Raw genomic sequence first — 22,481 nt, 5'->3', positions numbered from 1 at the left:
ACGAAGGATGAATTGTAAGGAATATAAAGGACAACATAAACAATTATATATTACTATCATGTGTAAACAGAAATAACGTTGAATTACAAATGTACCTTCAACTTGAAGGAGATGAAAGTACAAGCGTGACGCAAAAAGCGAATGCCAAATCAGCGTGAACAGTACGGGGGTACTGTTCACCTATTTATAGGCACAGGACACAACCCATACAAAATTACATTCATGCCCTTTACATTTGATAATAATTCTATAGTAATCTATCGAGGTCTGAATAGCCTTTTCATCTTTAAGTCGGTTTCACTTTTTGCTGCCACGCCGAAGCTTTCCTGCTCACACCTTCGGCGCTGTATCAACCTTCGTATTATTCTGATCTGCTGTGATGCCGACTTGAGTTCGAAGATACCTGTTCACACATTATACTCCAGAAATACTGTTAAATCCTGTTTTTGAGGACCTTCGGAAGCCGAAGGCCCCCAACAGTAGCCCCTCGCAATATTAATTTGTTTAAAATAATAAATTTAGATTGCGACATGGACGAAGGCTTTACGCCGAAGGTCCGAAAAAACACCTTCCCTTTGCTAGAATAGCAATATTCACTGACAAGCGGGGTCTTTTAATTTTCAACGCACCGGGCGTATAAATACGGTCATACCGCAAACTCATTTGGCACGCTCTCTTGCCATCTGCCCCCGCTCACTCAATTCTTAGCTCTTGTGCACTAAGATTTGCTGAGTTTTTAGTTTTGAAGCTTCGGCTTTGAAAACAGTTTTTTTTAGTGCTTCCGAAGATGTCTGAAGATAAGAAGGCTGCTGCTGAAATGAAGCTGAGCCTTGACGAAGAGAAGAACTTGGGGTTTCTTATAGCGATGTCGAAGACCAACACAGAAAAAATTACCAAGGAGATTCTGGAAGGTTTGTCTGAAGATACCGGTGACAGCGACAGTTATGATGTGGACAGTGGTGGTGGAGACTCCGAAGATCGCCCTTGGCGACCAAGCCATTCAGTTTATGGTAAATCAACTATCAAAGAGAATCATCTTGTCAACATGAGAGGAAGGTATTTCCGGGATTTGTCCGTTGTGAGGGCCGACGAAGGGGAGAAGACTTGTCCACACCCTGAAGAGAATGAAGTCGTAGTGTACCGAAGCTTTTTGAAAGCTGGACTGCGATTTCCCTTGAGCAGCTTCGTTGTAGAGGTGCTGAAAATATTCGAAGTCTATCTTCACCAACTTACCCCCGAGGCAATCATAAGGCTGAATATCTTCGTGTGGGCCGTGAGAAGCCAAGGTCTGAAGCCTGATGCAAAAAGTTTCTGCAATATACACGAACTATCGTACGAAACAAAACCTTGGGGTAAGGAACAGTATCACAATAACTTTGGCTGCTACAATTTTGTTTCTCGGTCTGGGTCAAGCTGTCCCGTGCCAACCTTTCGGAAGAGATGGCCCGGCGACTGGATGACAGAATGGTTTTATGTGAAAAATGATCTGAAAGCACGAGAAGATATCAAAGGTATAATTATGCGCCCTATTTGGCAAAGCTTCGGCCTTCGGAGGCCGAAGGTTGAAATGAATGAAGCTGCCGAAGAATGCCAGAGAGCCTTCGGCGCTGTCTGTTCTTTTATTGGAACGAGAGATTTAGTACAAGAGCATATTGCCTTCAGGGTATGGCCGCTCGCGGAGAAATGGGAAATGCCGCAAGAAACCATAAAAGAGGCCGAGGAAGGTGGACTTATCAGGCTGAAGTACACTTTCAAGTTCGGAGATAAATTCGTTGAGCCAGATGATGACTGGTTAAAAAGCATTGAAAATTTAAGTGATGAACTGCTTGGGGCTTATTCGAAGGCCGAAGATACTGCACTGTCAGCAGCCTTCGGAGGCCGAAAAAAGAAGAGACTGAATCGGGTGTTTGATGCAATCGGGTTCTTCTACCCTGACTATCGTTATCCCATTCGAGGTCAGAAGAGAAGAAATACAACCTCTGCAAAAGAAGAAGCTGCAACTGCCCCTAGCGAGCCAGAACCGAAAAGAAAAAGGATAAAGGTCCTCACACATCGGCCGCGCTATATTGAACCAGCTTCGGTGCCCGAGTTCACCGGAGAAACTTCTTGGCCACCGAGGCTGAAAACCCAACCAAACCAACCTTGCTGCCGGAAGTTGCAGAAATGGCCGAAGCGCCATCCACAGAAAAAATGGAAGAAGTGAAAAAACCAACTGAAGAAAAAACATCAGAAGTTTTGAGTCCTGCAGCAAATGTTGAGACAGTAAAAAATCAAAAAGTGCCAGCAGTGACTCCGAAAAGAAAGAGAATGGCAAATGTGCTAGATGTACTGGAAACAATTAAATCTTCAAGCACACCTCCGAAGAAGACTACTGCCATTCCCGAAGCGAAAACTGAAATTTCTGATACTAAAGCTCCAGAGCAAGAAACTGAAGCTGAAGCTGGGTCCTCAGAACCCGCGAGGATAAAATCCTTGGAAACTGAGGAAGAAAAAATAACAAAGCCAACTTTTGTTGAAGAAATCGGTGTCATTGCCCCCGAAGCATCCTCCAAAGTCCGTGATTATATTGTTCGTCATGCTTCGGGGAAAAAATTATCAGAAAAAGAAGAGCAAGAGGCCCAGCGCTACGCCCAAAAACTGAAGTATCCAAAGGGGGCGTTAATATTCAATGGCAGTGGAGAAGAAGACTTTTTGTATTGTCTCCCTGACAGCAAGGAGATTTCTGTCTGTCGGGAGATGAGCAAGAGCTTCGGATTCCCAACATTAGAGGACGGGCTCTCAGTGCTGTCGAAGAACGATCTGGCCGACAGCCTGGCATATAATAGCTTAAAGGTGCAACAAATGGGATCTTTGTATTCTTTGTTGAGACCAAAATTTTTCATTTACTTAAATCTATTGACGCACACATATTTCTTTTTGCAGGGCCTGATACTTAGCAATGCCCTCAGGGCACAGAAAGATGCTGAAGACGAAGGGTGTGCTATAGCCCTGAGCAACCTTCGTTCCGAAGTAATTGAACTGAGGAACGAAGGTCTCGAAAAAGATAAAATATTACACTCATTGATAAATAAAATAAAGGAAGACGAAGCTGCTTTTAAAGGTCAAGCTGAAGCTCAGAAGCGCGAAATTGAAGATCTTCGGAAACAACTGGCCAGAGCCAAGGAAGAACGCATACTTGAAGAAACAAAGCGAGAACTCAGCGACCAATGGGCAGATCACTTAGAAGGAACTGTTGAAGAGCTTCGTTCGTCCAAGAAGAGATGCTATAACAAATCTATAGAGTGTGTTAAGAAGTTAAAAGCTAGCTTCGCCAGGGTCGGCGCATTCTCAAGCGAAGAAAACTTCACAAGAGGCAATCCCGAAGGTCCCATCGAATGGATCGACCACGAAGCTGAGGCCTTCGAGGAAATTTTAAATAGCCGTGGAGATATATGTGCTTTCTCGGGTGCCAGAGGGATTGCCACCATTTTAGAGAAAAAAGGCTGCGAACATGTAAAAATTTTAGCGCAATCCGAAGCTGCTTTGTCCTTCGAAGATGCAAGAGATCCTTCGGCCGAAGCTAGCGTGGTTGGTGGAAAATTTTTCACCGATATCTGGGATAATGGTGGCCGAGAAATGGCCGGAGAAATTATTCGAAAAAGTGAAAAGGGCATTCACGATGCTAGAGAAGTGGCTGAAGCTGCTGAAAAAAGCGCAGAGCCTGAAGGGCAAATAGGTATCAACTGATGGTTTTATTGTGTTGTAATTTTCGATTTTAAACTTCGTTCGCAATTTGTAATAGCAATGTAGCCGTATCCTGTCCTCCTTCAGATCCTACTAAAGCGTCTTCGGGACCTCCCCCGAAAGGAGACGACGAAATTAAAAAGATGGCTGAAGCTATCATGGATGAAGTTGTCAATCGGCTCCTGAATGAGGCTGCAGAAGTCGTGTTGAGAGAAGATTAAGTATTATTGTAAAAACTTCTGAACTGTAATATATTGTAACATTTTGTAATCCTGAATGTAATATACCTGTTTTTATTGTTCAATTCTTTACGATGCATGAAATTTTACACATACCGCTTTTGAGTCTTTGACGAAAAAACATCTTCCCTTCTTTTCATGCTTCGTGAAGAAGAATTTTTCTTTATCCCAACAATATCCAGTGTTCTGCTGAATAATATCCAGGCTTCGTGAAGATATTTTCCGAAGCTATACTTCCGAAGATCAATAATGTATCTCCTTGTGACATTATGATTTTTTCCCTTTTTCAAAACATTCTTCTGTAGATCGATATTGTGTCCACCTCTTGTGCCAAATGCAACATGATGTATGATGCTTATGCTATGCGAAATGATGTGATGATGTTATGTTATGTGAGGTGATATTTATTCCGAAGATACACACGTATCCCTGCAATAAAACACAATCTTTTATAAGCCTCCCTTAGGAGCTTCTTCGCCTTTTACTTCAGCGGAATCAGCGTTTATTTTTCACTGTAAGCCTCCCTTAGGAGCTTCTTCGCTATTTACTTTCAGCGGTATTCGCGTTGACTTTTCGCGCTTCGCCTTTTACTTAGGCGGTATCAGCGTTGACTTTTCGCTGTATGCTCTGCATTCCCTTTGGAACGACTTTGGAGCAGAAAACTTACACTACGCTCCCTTTGGAACGGCTTTTTGTGACTTCGGCAAACTTACTCTGCGTTCCTTAGAACGACTTTTTGTTGCTTCGAAGAATTTTCGATAATTCGAAGGTCCTCTTTGTTATCACAAATCTTTAAACTTCAACAACTTAAGCCTGTGAAGAAAATATATTTTCCTTGTGGCAAACAACGAAACTGTTTACGTGAAATCTAAACAATGTCCTTTATTACACAGAAAATAAGACTGAATAAGAAAGACTGCTATTAAGGTAGGATATTTGTCAATAGATGTGCTTTGACTCCGGCACAGTGCTGTTGACTGTATGAGCTTCGGACTGCTCTCTGAAGTCCCTTTGGTGTGGAGCATACTGGCTCCCTTCTGGCTGCTGGCCTTGTTGCAGCGGAGGTGGAGGCGGAGGCTGTTGCCAGGAAGCTTGAGGTTGACTCGCCGAAGCAACAGAAACTGCAGGGTGATTGCCCACATACTCTGGGATGTAGGGCGAATGATACGAAGCAGTATGCATGACCTGCTTCGGCTGAGCTTGTTGTGCTGCGGCTTCGGCTATTTCCTTTTGCTTCTGGATGGTAACATGGCACATTCTGGTGGTATGGCCTTTGTTCTCACCGCAAAACTAGCAAAAGATTCTTCTTGGTTGATCTCCAAATCTTCCGCCGAAGCCCCTGACGCCTCTGCCTCTTGGAGCTGGTGGTCGGAAGGAGCCTTGCTGTTGCCCCGAAGCCTGTGAGGAACACTGTGGCCTTTGCTGTTGGCTCCCTCGATCATCATTTTGGGTAGAGTTATGAATTGATCTAACGTGCCTCGGATAGAACCTTCCTCCGAAGCCCCTGGTCATTTCAGAAAACCTAAAAGCCTCCTCCCTTCTTTGGCGAAAATCATTATCGGTCCGAATGTACTCGTCCATCTTCTGGAGCAGCTTCTCCAAAGTTTGAGGAGGCTTCCTAGCGAAGTACTGAGCTGACGGTCCTGGCCGAAGCCCCTTGATCATGGCCTCAATGACAATTTCATTGGGCACCGTTGGTGTCTGTGCCCTCAAACGCAAGAACCTCCGGACATACGCCTGAAGGTATTCTTCGTGATCCTGGGTGCACTGGAATAGAGCTTGAGCATTGACCGGCTTCGTCTGAAACCCTTGGAAGCTAGTTAACAACAAGTCCTTCAGCTTCTGCCATGAAGTGATCGTTCCTGGTCGAAGGGAGGAATACCAGGTTTGAGCAACACTTCTGACAGCCATAACAAAAGATTTGGCCATGACTGCAGCATTGCCACCATAGGAAGATACTGTTGCTTCGTAGCTCATCAAAAACTGCTTCGGGTCTGAGTGGCCATCGAATACGGGAAGCTGAGGCGGCTTGTAAGACGGAGGCCAAGGTGTAGCCTGCAGCTCAGCGGACAAAGGAGAAGCATCATCGAAAACAAAATTCCCATGATGGAAATTATCGTACCAGTCATCTTCATTGAGGAAACCCTCCTGATGAAGGTCTTGGTGCTGAGGCCTTCGGTGCTGCTCATCCTGAGCAAGATGACGAACTTCTTCACAGGCTTCGTCTATCTGCCTTTGCAGTTCAACTAGCCTGGCCATCTTTTCTTTCTTCCTCTGCACCTGTTGATGAAGCATTTCCATGTCTCTGATTTCTTGATCTATCTGGTCCTCTGGTGGTGTCGGGCTGACAGCCTTCCTTTTCTGGCTTCGGGCCTCCCGAAGAGAGACAGTCTCCTGATTGTGGTCCAGCGGTTGAAGAGCTGCAGTGCCAGTTGCTGAAGCTTTCTTCGGCGCCATAACGAAGGTTTATGATCGCCGAAGGTGTTCAGAAAACTCAGAGTGTGGAAGTGAGTTCACCGGAGGTGGGCGCCAATGTTGGGGACTTGTTCTCAAATGCTATGAGTCAAGAACAAGGCAACATAGAAAATGTTAATCGGTAAAGTCCTTCGTCCTTCGAAGCATTATTCCCCTTAGGATATAATGGTTTTCGGACGAAGGTTATGAAGGGCGCACCTTCATAAATTCACTATACAGTGACGAAGGATGAATTGTAAGGAATATAAAGGACAACATAAACAATTATATATTACTATCATGTGTAAACAGAAATAACGTTGAATTACAAATGTACCTTCAACTTGAAGGAGATGAAAGTACAAGCGTGACGCAAAAAGCGAATGCCAAATCAGCGTGAACAGTACGGGGGTACTGTTCACCTATTTATAGGCACAGGACACAACCCATACAAAATTACATTCATGCCCTTTACATTTGATAATAATTCTATAGTAATCTATCGAGGTCTGAATAGCCTTTTCATCTTTAAGTCGGTTTCACTTTTTGCTGCCACGCCGAAGCTTTCCTGCTCACACCTTCGGCGCTGTATCAACCTTCGTATTATTCTGATCTGCTGTGATGCCGACTTGAGTTCGAAGATACCTGTTCACACATTATACTCCAGAAATACTGTTAAATCCTGTTTTTGAGGACCTTCGGAAGCCGAAGGCCCCCAACACTTGGTTTGTATAATATTACTACTCTGCACTCACTTTTTAGCTCTGGTCTGTAATAAAATAACTCAAGCTTGCTTTTGAAATAAATGTAATTTATGTAATCGCTTCCGCATTTCTTTATCTCCGATGTTCTGTAATGTCTGCAAGACGGGTGAGACGTTCCTGGTAAGGTAAGGAAAGATACCGAACTTGTCAAGTGGCTTAGGAACATCTACAGGGTGTCTGATGTCTGTTAGACAAGGACAACTGTAGGTGGGCCTAATTACTTGGGAGGTTCCGTCACAGCCTCCGGCGCGGACCATCCGGTAGGTGAGGAACCGAAAAACCCGAAGGTGACAGGTTCAGTAAAATGGATTATAGCGTCCTCGCGGACCGTCCGGGATGCACGACCGGACCGTCCGCGACTGCCTTTATCTGACATCTGACGACGCATTTAATGCATTATAGCTGTTGATATAGCCGTTACTACTGACCGTTGCGTTTTTAGCCGTTGATGTGCAGGGGCGGACCGTCCGGACCAGGGGCGCGGACCGTCCGCGGTTGGCAGAATTGGAGCAACGTCTAGGAAGTAGTTGGTGGCTATAAATACAACCCCAACCGCTTCCATTCACTTCACCCAAGCATTCCAACCTTCAACATTCAATACAAGAGCTAGCAATTCATTCCAAGACACAATCAAAACCTCCAATCTCTCCAAGTTCCACAATTAAGACAAGTGATCATTAGTGATTAGTGACTTGAGAGAGAGAGTGATTCGTGTGTTATTTGTCGCTCTTGTCGCTTGGCTTTTGCAATCGTTCTTTCTTCTTCCCCATTCTTATTCTCAAGACACTTGTAATCAAAGCAAGAAACACTAAATTTGTAGTGGTCCTTGTGGGGTCTAAGTGACCCATTTGATTAAGGAGAAAGCTCACTCGGTCTAAGTGACCGTTTGAGAGAGGGAAAGGGTTGAAAGAGACTCGGTCTTTGTGACCACCTCAACGGGGAGTAGGTTTGCAAGAACCGAACCTCGGTAAAACAAATCACCGTGTCATCCACTCTTATTTTCTTGTGATTTGTTTTCGCCCTCTCTTTCGCACTCGCTTATATTTCTAACGCTAATCCCGACTTGTAGTTGTGCTTAAAGTTTATAAATTTCAGATTTGCCTATTCACCCCCCCCCTCTAGGCGACTTTCAGATGGCCCCATTAGTGCATTAAGAGTAGCAAGTATGCGTCCATTGTTCTCATTAACCTTGGTCAGGTCAAGTGAGAGTTTGTGCTTATTACTCTTGGTGAATGGTGATCAATATCACCTAGATGGTTTAATGGTGACCGAGAGTTTGGTGATCACCCAATGAAGATTGTGGGTGGCCCAAAGCAAAGTGTAAATAGTCGTGGGTGATTCATCATTCCAGAGTGGCAAAAATCAATCCATAGAGATTACTTGATCCTTACACGGATCAAGGAGTGACACCCTTACATGGGTGCTCCAACGAGGACTAGTAGAGTGTTGACTTGCCAATACCTCAGACGAACATTGTCATGTTTCTAATCCTTTTTTAGTTTGAGGATTGACATTAAGAAATTAAATTCGTGTCTTGACATTACTAGAATTTGCATGCTAGGATAGAGTTGGAACATATGGTATAAAACTTTTGCGAAATAATAGTAACATATTTGCATGTGCTCTTCCTTCACGCATTGTAATTATGTGATACTCCCATATTTTGTGTGTACTTTTCCTTCATGCATTGTATTATACTTTATCTTTACAGGTATATGATATGGTGTGACATGCCCCGCTACCTTTTTATTAATATTGAAAGGGAATTAGGCTTACACCTAGTTCCTAAATAATTTTGGTGGTTGAATTGCCCAACACAAATATTGGACTGACTAGTTTGCTCTAGTGTATAAGTTATACAGGTGCAAAAGGTTCACATCTAGCCAATAAAAAGACCAAGTGTTGGATTCAATAAAGGAGCAAAGGGGCAACCGAGGGCACCCCTGGTCTGGCGCACCGGACTGTCCGGTGTGCCACCGGACAGTAAACAGTACCTGTCCGGTGCACCAGGGGACTCAGACTCCAACTCTTCACTCTCGGGAATTCTCGGAAGCCGGCACGCTATAATTCACCGGACTGTCCGGTGTGCACCGGACATGTCCGGTGCTCCAAGGAAGCTCGGCCTCCTGAACTCGCCAGCCTCGGGTTCGCGCGGCAGCCGCTCCGCTAAAATTCACCGGACTGTCCGGTGTGCACCGGACTGTCCGGTGTGACAGCGGAGCAACGGCTCTCTGCGGCGCCAACGGCTCTCTGCGCAGCATTAAATGCGCGCGCAGCGCGCTCAGACGTCAGGGCTGCCCATACCGGTGCACCGGACATCAAACAGTGCATGTCCGGTGTGCACCGGACACCCAGGCGGGCCCACAAGTCAGAAGCTCCAACGGCTAGAATCCAACGGCAGTGATGACGTGGCAGGGGCACCGGACTGTCCGGTGCGCCATCGAACAGAAGCCTCCAGCCAACGGTCAAGTTTGATGGTTGGGGCTATAAATACCCCAACCACCCCACATTCATTGCAATCCAAGTTTTCCACTTCTCAACCACTTACAAGAGCTAGGCATTCAATTCTAGACACACCCAAAGAGATCAAATCCTCTCCAATTCCACACAAACCCTAAGTGACTAGTGAGAGTGATTTGCCGTGTTCATTTGAGCTCTTGCGCTTGGATCGCATTCTTTCTTTCTCTTTTGCTCTTGTGACCAACACTCAATTGTAACCGAGGCAAGAGGCACCGATTGTGTGGTGGCCCTTGCGGGGAAGTTTTGTTCCCGGTTGATTGAGAAGAAGGAAAGCTCACTCGGTCCGAGGGACCGTTTGAGAGAGGGAAGGGTTGAAAGAGACCCGGCCTTTGTGGCCTCCTCAACGGGGAGTAGGTTTGCAAGAACCGAACCTCGGTAAAACAAATCCGCGTGTCACTCTCCTTATTTGCTTGCGATTTGTTTTGCCCCCTCTCTCGCGGACTCATTTATTATTCCTAACGCTAACCCCGGCTTGTAGTTGTGTTTATATTTGTAAATTTCAGTTTCGCCCTATTCACCCCCCCCTCTAGGCGACTATCAATTGGTATCGGAGCCCGGTGCTTCATTAGAGCCTAACCGCTCGAAGTGATGTCGGGAGATCACGCCAAGAAGGAGATGGAGACCGGCGAAAAGCCCACTACAAGCTACGGGAGCACTTCATCGGAAGAGTCCCGCACCAAAAGGAGAGAGAAGAAGAAGAGCTCCTCCAACAAAGGGAAGGAGAAGAAATCTTCTTCTCACCACAAAGAGAAGAAGGAAAAATCTTCTTCCCACAAGCCGCATCGGAAAGGCGACAAGCACAAGAGGATGAGGAAGGTGGTCTACTACGAGACCGACACTTCATCAACTTCTACCTCCGACTCCGATGCGCCCTCCGTCACTTCTAAGCGCCAAGAGCGAAAGAAGTATAGTAAGATCCCCCTACGCTACCCTCGCATTTCCAAACATACACCTTTACTTTCCGTCCCATTAGGCAAACCACCAACTTTTGATGGTGAAGATTACGCTAGGTGGAGCGATTTAATGCGATTTCATCTAACCTCGCTCCACAAAAGCATATGGGATGTTGTTGAGTTTGGCGCGCAGGTACCATCCGTAGGGGATGAGGACTATGATGAGGATGAGGTGGCCCAAATCGAGCACTTCAACTCTCAAGCAACAACAATACTCCTCGCCTCTCTAAGTAAAGAGGAGTATAACAAAGTACAAGGGTTGAAGAACGCCAAGGAGATTTGGGATGTACTCAAAACCGCGCACGAGGGAGATGAGCTCACCAAGATCACCAAGCGGGAAACGATCGAGGGGGAGCTCGGTCGGTTCCGGCTCAACAAAGGGGAGGAGCCACAACACATGTACAACCGGCTCAAGACTTTGGTAAACCAAGTGCGCAACCTCGGGAGCAAGAAGTGGGACGACCACGAAGTGGTAAATGTTATTTTAAGATCTCTCATTTTTCTAAATCCCACTCAAGTTCAATTGATTCGTGGTAATCCTAGATATACTAAAATGACCCCCGAGGAAGTTATCGGGCATTTTGTAAGTTTTGAGTGCATGATAGAAGGCTCGAGGAAAATCAACGAGCTTGGCGACCCATCCGAAGCCCAACCCGTTGCATTCAAGGCAACGGAGGAGAAGAAGGAGGAGTCTACACCAAGTAGACAACCAATAGACGCCTCCAAGCTCGACAATGAGGAAATGGCGCTCGTCATCAAGAGCTTCCGCCAAATCCTCAAGCAAAGGAGGGGGAAGGACTACAAGTCCCGCTCCAAGAAGGTTTGCTACAAGTGTGGTAAGCCCGGTCATTTTATTGCTAAATGTCCTATATCTAGTGACAGTGACCGAGGCGACGACAAGAAGGGAAGAAGAAAGGAGAAGAAAAGGTATTACAAGAAGAAGGGCGGCGATGCCCATGTTTGTCGGGAATGGGATTCCGACGAAAGCTCAAGCGACTCCTCCGACGACGAGGACGCCGCCAACATCGCCGTCACCAAGGGACTCCTCTTCCCCAACGTCGGCCACAAGTGCCTCATGGCAAAGGACGGCAAAAAGAAGAAGGTTAAATCCAACTCCTCCACTAAATATGAATCGTCTAGTGATGATAATGCTAGTGATGAGGAAGATAATTTGCGTTCCCTTTTTGCCAACCTTAACATAGCTCAAAAAGAAAAATTAAATGAATTGGTTAGTGCTATTCGTGAAAAGGATGACCTTTTGGATTCCCAAGAGGATTATCTAATTAAAGAAAACAAGAAGCATGTTAAGGTTAAAAAGGCTTATGCTCTAGAAGTAGAAAAATGTGAAAAATTATCTAGTGAGCTAAGCACTTGCCGTGAAATAATCGACAACCTTAGGAATGAAAATGCTATTTTAAATGCTAAGGTTGATTCTCATGTTTGTGATGTTTCAATTTCCACTCCTAGAGATAATAATGATGATTTGCTTGCTAGGATTGAAGAATTGAACATTTCTCTTGCTAGCCTTAGAGTAGAAAATGAAAAGTTGATTACTAAGGCTAAAGAACTAGATGTTTGCAATGTTACAATTTCTGACCTTAGAACTAAAAATGATATGCTGCACGCTAAGGTTGTAGAATTAGAATCTTGCAAACCCTCTACATCTATTGTTGAGCATGTATCTATTTGTACTAGATGTAGAAATGTTGATATTGATGCTATTCATGATCACATGATTTTAATTAAGCAACAAAATGATCATATAGCTAAACTAGATGCTAAAATTGCCGAGCACAACTTAGAAAATGAGAAATTTAAATTTGCTCGTAGCATGCTTTATAATGGGAGACGCCCTGGCATCAAGGATGGCATTGGCTTCCAAAGGGGAGACAATGTCAAACTTAATGCCCCTCCTAAGAACTTGTCTAACTTTGTTAAGGGCAAAGCTCCCATGCCTCAGGATAACGAGGGTTACATTTTATACCCTGCCGGCTATCCTGAGAGCAAAATTAGGAAGATTCATTCTAGGAAGTCTCACTCTGGCCCTAATCATGCTTTTATGTATAAGGGTGAGACATCTAGTTCTAGGCAACCAACCCATGCTAAGTTGCCTAAGAAGAAAATTCCTAATGCATCAAATGATCATGCCATTTCATTTAAAACTTTTGATGCATCTTATGTGCTTACTAGCAAATCCGGCAAGGTAGTTGCCAAATTTGTTGGGGGCAAACACAAGGGCTCCAAGACTTGTGTTTGGGTACCCAAAGTTCTTGTTTCTAATGCCAAAGGACCCAAAACCGTTTGGGTACCTAAAGTCAAGAACTAAAATTGTTTTGTAGGTTTATGCATCCGGGGGCTCAAGTTGGATACTCGATAGCGGGTGCACAAACCACATGACCGGGGAGAAAAGAATGTTCTCCTCATATGAGAAAAACCAAGATCCCCAACGAGCTATCACATTCGGGGATGGAAATCAAGGTTTGGTCAAAGGACTTGGTAAAATTGCTATATCTCCTGACCATTCTATTTCCAATGTTTTTCTTGTTGATTCCTTAGACTACAACTTGCTCTCAGTTTCCCAATTATGTCAAATGGGCTACAACTGTCTTTTTACTGATATAGGTGTCACTGTCTTTAGAAGAAGTGATGATTCAATAGCATTTAAGGGTGTGTTAGAGGGTCAGCTATACTTGGTAGATTTTGATAGAGCTGAACTCGACACTTGCTTAATTGCTAAGACTAACATGGGTTGGCTCTGGCACCGCCGACTAGCCCACGTTGGGATGAAGAATCTTCATAAGCTTCTAAAGGGAGAGCACATTTTAGGATTAACAAATGTTCATTTTGAGAAAGACAGGATTTGTAGCGCATGCCAGGCGGGAAAGCAAGTTGGAGTCCATCATCCACACAAGAACATCATGACGACCGACAGGCCGCTTGAGCTACTCCACATGGATCTATTCGGCCCGATTGCTTACATAAGCATCGGCGGGAGTAAGTATTGTCTTGTAATAGTGGATGATTATTCTCGCTTCACTTGGGTATTCTTTTTACAGGAAAAATCTCAAACCCAAGAGACCTTAAAGGGATTCTTGAGACGGGCTCAAAATGAGTTCGCCTTAAGGATCAAGAAAATAAGAAGCGACAACGGAACGGAGTTCAAGAACTCTCAAATTGAAAGCTTCCTTGAGGAGGAGGGCATCAAGCATGAGTTCTCTTCTCCATACACACCTCAACAAAATGGTGTAGTGGAGAGAAAGAATCGAACTCTATTGGACATGGCAAGAACCATGCTTGATGAGTACAAGACACCGGACCGGTTTTGGGCCGAAGCGGTAAACACCGCCTGCTACGCCATCAACCGGTTATATCTTCACCGAATCCTCAAGAAGACATCATATGAACTCCTAACCGGTAAAAAGCCCAACATTTCATATTTTAGAGTTTTTGGTAGCAAATGCTTCATTCTTATTAAAAGAGGTAGAAAATCTAAATTTGCTCCTAAAACTGTAGAAGGCTTTTTACTTGGTTATGACTCAAACACAAGGGCATATAGGGTCTTTAACAAGTCCACTGGACTAGTTGAAGTCTCTTGTGACGTTGTGTTTGATGAAACTAACGGCTCTCAAGTAGAGCAAGTTGATCTTGATGAGATAGGTGAAGAACAGGCTCCATGCATCGCGCTAAGGAACATGTCCATCAGGGATGTGTGTCCTAAGGAATCCGAAGAGCCTCCAAGTACACAAGATCAACCATCCTCCTCCATGCAAGCATCTCCACCAACTCAAAATGAGGATGAGGCTCAAAATGATGAAGAGCAAAATCAAGAAGACAAGCCACCTCAAGATGATAGCAATGATCAAGGGAGAGATACAAATGATCAAGAACAGGAGGATGAGGAAGAACCAAGACCGCCACACCCAAGAGTCCACCAAGCAATCCAACGAGATCACCCCGTCGACACCATCCTTGGCGATATTCATAAGGGGGTAACCACTAGATCTCGTGTTGCTCATTTTTGTGAACATTACTCTTTTGTTTCCTCTATTGAGCCACACAGGGTAGAGGAAGCTCTTCAAGATTCGGATTGGGTGGTGGCGATGCAAGAGGAGCTCAACAACTTCACTAGAAACGAGGTATGGCATTTAGTTCCACGTCCTAATCAAAATGTTGTAGGAACCAAATGGGTCTTCCGCAACAAGCAAGATGAGCATGGTGTGGTGACAAGGAACAAAGCTCGACTCGTGGCCAAAGGGTATTCACAAGTCGAAGGTTTGGATTTCGGTGAAACCTATGCACCCGTAGCTAGGCTTGAGTCAATCCGCATATTATTAGCCTATGCTACTTACCATGGCTTTAAGCTTTATCAAATGGACGTGAAAAGTGCCTTCCTCAACGGACCGATCAAGGAAGAGGTCTATGTTGAGCAACCTCCCGGCTTTGAAGACAGTGAGTACCCTAACCATGTCTATAGGCTCTCTAAGGCGCTTTATGGGCTCAAGCAAGCCCCAAGAGCATGGTATGAATGCCTAAGAGATTTCCTTATTGCTAATGGCTTCAAAGTTGGCAAGGCCGATCCTACACTCTTTACTAAAACTCTTGAAAATGACTTGTTTGTATGCCAAATTTATGTTGATGATATTATATTTGGGTCTACTAACGAGTCTACATGTGAAGAGTTTAGTAGGATCATGACACAGAAATTCGAGATGTCGATGATGGGGGAGTTGAAGTATTTTCTAGGATTCCAAGTCAAGCAACTCCAAGAGGGCACCTTCATTAGTCAAACGAAGTACACTCAAGACATTCTTGCTAAGTTTGGGATGAAGGATGCCAAACCCATCAAGACACCCATGGGAACAAATGGGCATCTCGACCTCGACACGGGAGGTAAGACCGTGGATCAAAAGGTATACCGGTCGATGATTGGTTCATTGCTTTATTTATGTGCATCTCGACCGGACATTATGCTTTCCGTTTGCATGTGTGCAAGATTCCAATCCGACCCTAAGGAATCCCACCTTACGGCCGTAAAACGAATCTTGAGATATTTGGCTTATACCCCTAAGTTTGGGCTTTGGTACCCTCGGGGATCCACATTTGATTTGATTGGTTATTCGGATGCCGATTGGGCGGGGTGCAAAATCAATAGGAAGAGCACATCGGGGACTTGCCAGTTCTTGGGAAGATCCTTGGTGTCTTGGGCTTCAAAGAAGCAAAATTCGGTCGCTCTTTCCACCGCCGAAGCCGAATACATTGCCGCAGGTCATTGTTGCGCGCAATTGCTTTGGATGAGGCAAACCCTGCGGGACTACGGTTACAAATTAACCAAAGTCCCTTTGCTATGTGATAATGAGAGTGCAATCAAAATGGCCGACAATCCCGTCGAGCATAGCCGCACTAAGCACATAGCCATTCGGTATCATTTTCTTAGGGATCACCAACAAAAGGGGGATATCGAGATTTCTTACATTAATACTAAAGATCAATTAGCCGATATCTTTACCAAGCCACTTGATGAACAATCTTTTACCAGACTTAGGCATGAGCTCAATATTCTTGATTCTAGAAATTTCTTTTGCTAGCTTGCACACATAGCTCATTTAAATACCTTTGATCATATCTCTTTTATATGCTATGACTAATGTGTTTTCAAGTCTATTTCAAACCAAGTCATAGGTATATTGAAAGGGAATTGGAGTCTTCGGCGAAGAAAAAGGCTTCCACTCCGTAACTCATACTTCGCCATCACTCCGAGCAACTCTCTCTTCTTTGGGGGAGAAATGAGCATCAAGGAAAAGGACTTCATCCTTGAGGGAGAGAGTAAAAGCTCAAAAGCAAAAGGACCGGACCTCGTCTTTGGTATAATCTTAACTCATTTTCTTATGACCAAAGGGGGAAGAAATTACTTAGAGGGCTCTAATGATTCCGTTTTTGGCGATTCATGCCAAAAAGGGGGAGAAATGAGCCCAAAGCAAAAGGACCGCACCACCACCACCAAATTCAAAACTTAGTGCTTTCCAAAAGTCTTTATCATTTGGTATCCTATTGTGTTCAAAAGGGGGAGAAAGTAGTATTTCAAAAATGGTATATCAAAACCCTCTTGAACACTAAGAGGTGGATCTCTTTTAGGGGGAGTTTTGTTTAGTCAAAGGAAAAGCATTTGAAATAGGGGGAGACAATTTCAAATCTTGAAAATGCTTTGCAAACTCTTATTCATGTACCTTTGACTATTTGCAAAAGATCTTTGAAATGGATTAAAAAAAAAATTTGCAAAAACAAAACTCGTGGTGCAAACGTGGTCCAAAATGTTATATAAGAAAGAAACATTCCTTGCATATCTTGTAAGTAGTTATATTGGCTCAACTCCAAGTAACCTTTGCACTTACATTATGTAAACTAGTTCAATTATGCACTTCTATATTTGCTTTGGTTTGTGTTGGCATCAATCACCAAAAAGGGGGAGATTGAAAGGGAATTAGGCTTACACCTAGTTCCTAAATAATTTTGGTGGTTGAATTGCCCAACACAAATATTGGACTGACTAGTTTGCTCTAGTGTATAAGTTATACAGGTGCAAAAGGTTCACATCTAGCCAATAAAAAGACCAAGTGTTGGATTCAATAAAGGAGCAAAGGGGCAACCGAGGGCACCCCTGGTCTGGCGCACCGGACTGTCCGGTGTGCCACCGGACAGTAAACAGTACCTGTCCGGTGCACCAGGGGACTCAGACTCCAACTCTTCACTCTCGGGAATTCTCGGAAGCCGGCACGCTATAATTCACCGGACTGTCCGGTGTGCACCGGACATGTCCGGTGCTCCAAGGAAGCTCGGCCTCCTGAACTCGCCAGCCTCGGGTTCGCGCGGCAGCCGCTCCGCTAAAATTCACCGGACTGTCCGGTGTGCACCGGACTGTCCGGTGTGACAGCGGAGCAACGGCTCTCTGCGGCGCCAACGGCTCTCTGCGCAGCATTAAATGCGCGCGCAGCGCGCTCAGACGTCAGGGCTGCCCATACCGGTGCACCGGACATCAAACAGTGCATGTCCGGTGTGCACCGGACACCCAGGCGGGCCCACAAGTCAGAAGCTCCAACGGCTAGAATCCAACGGCAGTGATGACGTGGCAGGGGCACCGGACTGTCCGGTGTGCACCGGACTGTCCGGTGCGCCATCGAACAGAAGCCTCCAGCCAACGGTCAAGTTTGATGGTTGGGGCTATAAATACCCCAACCACCCCACATTCATTGCAATCCAAGTTTTCCACTTCTCAACCACTTACAAGAGCTAGGCATTCAATTCTAGACACACCCAAAGAGATCAAATCCTCTCCAATTCCACACAAACCCTAAGTGACTAGTGAGAGTGATTTGCCGTGTTCATTTGAGCTCTTGCGCTTGGATCGCATTCTTTCTTTCTCTTTTGCTCTTGTGACCAACACTCAATTGTAACCGAGGCAAGAGGCACCGATTGTGTGGTGGCCCTTGCGGGGAAGTTTTGTTCCCGGTTGATTGAGAAGAAGGAAAGCTCACTCGGTCCGAGGGACCGTTTGAGAGAGGGAAGGGTTGAAAGAGACCCGGCCTTTGTGGCCTCCTCAACGGGGAGTAGGTTTGCAAGAACCGAACCTCGGTAAAACAAATCCGCGTGTCACTCTCCTTATTTGCTTGCGATTTGTTTTGCCCCCTCTCTCGCGGACTCATTTATTATTCCTAACGCTAACCCCGGCTTGTAGTTGTGTTTATATTTGTAAATTTCAGTTTCGCCCTATTCACCCCCCCTCTAGGCGACTATCAAATATCATGTCACCTTTTGTTGTTTATGCTCTTCCATTTAAATTTCATGCAAATGAGCTTATTTAGGGCCTGTTTGTTTAACCCCATGGATTATATAATCTAGATTATTTTTGGAGTATTATATAATCTGGATTATATAATCTGGATTATATAATCTGAGTAGTCCCGTTTGTTTATCCAGATTATTTGAGTTGTTAATAGGATTCTTTTGTATGAGGAAGACAATAATGCCAATGATTGGTTATAATGGCAATGGTGGGTAATTTTTATAAAACTTGAAAGGGTAGTGGGGAAGTGGGAAAAAAATAATCTGAAATAAGCACCTCCTCACTTGCTTATGGATTATCATAATCCAAGGGGTTAGATTATATAATCTCGGCAAATAAGCTGGACTGTTTGTTTGCCTCTTAGGATTATTTAATCCAGATTATATAATCTGAGGGGTAAACAAACAGGCCCTTAATCATGTACTCGTGCTTAATCTTTCACTTCTAAAGTACATGTTGTGGACTTTGTTTGTATGAACTTGAACTAACAACCTTGTTATTAATGTCACAAGTTCATTCAAATCAAGTACTTTGAAAACTTGTTTAGATTAGAGAGAGCATCGGTATGTCCAATGTGCATTGAATAGGCACCTAGATAGCATTGCAAACGACTGTAATAGGTTGTACACTCACCGGACATGTCCGATGAGGCACTAGATATGGTACCAAACTGGGCACCCAAAGAGGGTTATGGATGAGTGTGAGAGACTAAGTAGTCATTGTCCATGTCTCATGAGGCATCAGATATAGCACCAATAAGGCACTTAGAGTGGTCTGGAATTGTGCACCTCAAGCGTTATACTTACCGGACATGTTCAGTGAGGCATCGGTCACAACACTAGATACTAGTACAATAATGGCTAGTTTATGAAGCTAGCCATTGAAGCATGCACTAGACGTGTCTAGTGTAAGAGATAGGTGTGCACCGAACATGTCTGGTGCACCCGTGAAAGTTGAATGGAGGGACAATGGCTAGTTCCTTGCCTTAGAGCTATATATACCCCCTCCATCTCATCCTTTTGAGGTCTCTTGCCCATTTTTCAGCAAAATAAACCTATTGGAGTGAAAGGGATAACCTTTTCCTTGTGAGGTAATTGAGATTCTTTTAGGGATTAGTGACCTCATTACTACATTGAGAGTGTCAAGTGTGTATCCACTATTTTCATTAGCCTTGTCTAGGTTATGTGAGAGTTTATGCTTATTACTCTTAATGATTGGTATGGTGGTGATTGAGAGTTTGGTGATCACCCAATGGAGATTATGGGTGGCCCAATTCAAGTTGTAAACATCTATGGGTGATTCACTATGGCCCAACCCATAGAGAGCACTTGATCCTTGTGTTGTGTAAGAGAAGTGAACCCTATGTGTCATTAGGTTTGTATTTTGGTATTTGATAAACAACATGATCATTTGGACTAATCTTATTTGCTAGTATACCAAGAATAGTTCAAATTGGATGCATGGTAGACTTAGACTTATAAATAGTTCACAAGATAAAATTTGGCTAATTCGGGTGTTATATTAGCTAGACACAGCGACAACTCTCCATATAGAAATGATAAGGGCTTTTGATCAAGAAGAAGTCATACAAAATATCGAACCCTTATTTTCTCTTATACCAATTGCCAAAAAAAACAATGTAATCTTAACATCACTTTAAACACAAATCTATTGATGCAAATCATACACTTCAAAATATTCTGATTTATTGTTGGTGAAAAGGCTGTAATTTTTTTTTTTGTTTTTTCTTCCCGTCTAGGCAAATATGATTGTCCTTTCTGGTATTATTTGTAGAAGTGACTGGTAGTACATTGACCAAAACGATTGATTGTGTTTGACCGGTTCCGTAGCGCGCCTCCTTGTATTGGAAGCAGGCGCCAACGAGTCAACGACACTCTGCTCTGTCTTTTGCCCAGTCTTGCGATGCACACTACCGAGTAGTATAAAAGGTGTGGCGAAAGCAGAGCACTCAACATGTCAGAACCAAAGCGATGCCGCACTCGCATCGCACGCACCCCGCTTGACATGGAGATGCAAGCGCACCACCGGATCAAGCGTGGAGACATGGAGGTACAGGAGCAGAGGGAGGACCGGCTGAGCAGGCTCCCCGACGACATCCTCCACTCCATCCTCCGCGGTATCCCACTCAAGCACGCCGCGCGCACCAGCGCCCTCTCGCGGCGCTGGGCGCGCACGTGGCTCCGCGCGCTCGCCTCCTCCAGGGTGCTCGATTTCACCGACCGCGACTTCGCACGCGGCCAGGCCCCGGCGCGGGCCGCGGCCACGGTGAGCCGCTGCCTCCAGCTCCACGCCGAGTACGGCGCGCCGCTCGACGTGTTCCGCCTGGCGGTTACGGCGCCGGCGCCGGCGCCGGGCAGCACCGGCGCGTTCGAGCGAGACGTCGTCGGGTGGGTCGTGTCCGCCGTGGCGAGAGGCGCCAGGGAGGTGGAGGTGGACCTGAGGCCGCCGCCGCCGCCGTTGGCGGCAAAAGCGGACGCCGGTGACGAAAGTGCGGCGTTCGTGGAGCTGCCTGGCGACCTGTTCGTGGCCACGAACTCGCTGGCGCGCCTCGCGCTGGGCGGGTTCAGGCTCCGCGCTGTCCCGGCCGGCCTAGCGGAGGGTCTCCGCTCGCTCTCCCTCAGCCACGCCGACGTCACAGACGAGGCGGTCCGGGACATCGTGTCCAGCTGCCGGGCGCTGGAGGTCCTCAGTCTCCAGGGCTGCAACCTCCTCAGATCGGTTAGGATCGACGGCGAGACGCTGCGGTCCCTGGAGATCGTGCGCTGCTTGGGCGTGCGGGAGCTCCGGGTCAACGCGCCCTCGCTCGAGTCGTTCGCCTTCCACGGCGACAACGTCTACTCGACGAGCGACGACGACGACGACGACTTGTCTTCTGCCGTCGACCTGGGATCCACGCCGGCTCTGCGGGACGCGTACCTTTCTCACATCGGCTTCGACGACGCCAAGAACGCGTACGATGAGCGCGAGTACGCCTACTCCAACTTCTTGAGCTGCGTCGCTCATGCCCGGGTTTTGACGCTCTGTTCCGTCGGCTTGCTGGTATGTAGCAGAAAGAACCCGTCATTTGAATCAGGGAAAATGCCATCCGTGAAATTTAGTAACCACTAGTTTTACTCGCGGATCAGCATCTGTGGGCACAGCTTAGTTATGATCCGCTCGTGGAAATTGATATGACGAGCGTACAAGAGCTGCAGCTGCTGATGTCCTCCCTAGGTGAAGACGACGAAGGCCTCCATAGCTTCTCCAGTTTCTTCGAGCTTTACCCGCTTCCACTCCTGGGCCGCTTGTTTGTCAGCGTAAGGCTCTCTCCGTTTCGCCTATCCTCCAGTTTTCCACGTGCAACGCGGTCACCGGACATTTTACTTTCTGAAACCCGCAGCTGCCCAGCCACACTGCCGAGGCGACGACGGCACTGCCCGGCGAAGTCGTAGACGACTCAAAAATGATGTTTTACTGCTACGACGACGACTTCGTCCTTGACCAGCTGAGCTACATCAAGCTGGTGAATTTCAGAGGGACGAGGTTCGAGCTGCAGCTGCTCGCCTTCCTCCTGAAGAGGACCCCTGCCCTGGAGCAGCTGGTGCTTGTCACTGTAGGAGAAGAGGGAGGAGCTCCGGGAGACGAGCGCGTCATCCAAGGCTGGGTGTCGGCGATACAAAAGGCGTCCCCAGAGGCTCAGCTCACCGTGTGCCAGTCGAGCGAAGATCGCAGCCAGAATCCTGTGCACACAAGGTTCTACCACGAACTTTTGGAAGAATAAACGGGCACCATTGATCCCTCAACATATACCCTTCGTTGAAAGCATTAGGTGTCGACAATGACATGCCGTACTTGTAAGTACTATAAAGTGCACTACTGTAACTGTTGTGAAGCAAGCAGCGATAACACTATGGGGGTGTTTGGTTCTGTGGACTAAATGGTTCTGTGGACTAAAGTTTAGCCTGGGTCACATCAAGCGTTTGACTTTCAA

The 22,481-nt window shown here is 45.8% G+C and overlaps 1 protein-coding gene across 1 annotated transcript; it reads left to right on the top strand.

Annotated features, from left to right (window-relative positions):
- Positions 1-20,479: 20,479 nt before the first annotated feature.
- On the top strand, positions 20,480-22,425 carry LOC100273961 (uncharacterized). Its single transcript, NM_001148348.1, has 3 exons — positions 20,480-21,550; positions 21,637-21,807; positions 21,891-22,425. Exons 1-3 carry the CDS (start codon positions 20,516-20,518, stop codon positions 22,269-22,271), a joined length of 1,587 nt encoding a protein of 528 aa, NP_001141820.1. The 5' UTR covers positions 20,480-20,515; the 3' UTR covers positions 22,272-22,425.
- Positions 22,426-22,481: the final 56 nt, after the last annotated feature.

The sequence above is a fragment of the Zea mays genome, chromosome 3 (assembly GCF_902167145.1).
Source record: "Zea mays cultivar B73 chromosome 3, Zm-B73-REFERENCE-NAM-5.0, whole genome shotgun sequence".
NCBI lineage: Eukaryota > Viridiplantae > Streptophyta > Magnoliopsida > Poales > Poaceae > Zea > Zea mays.
This window is presented reverse-complemented; position numbering and strand designations above follow the sequence as displayed.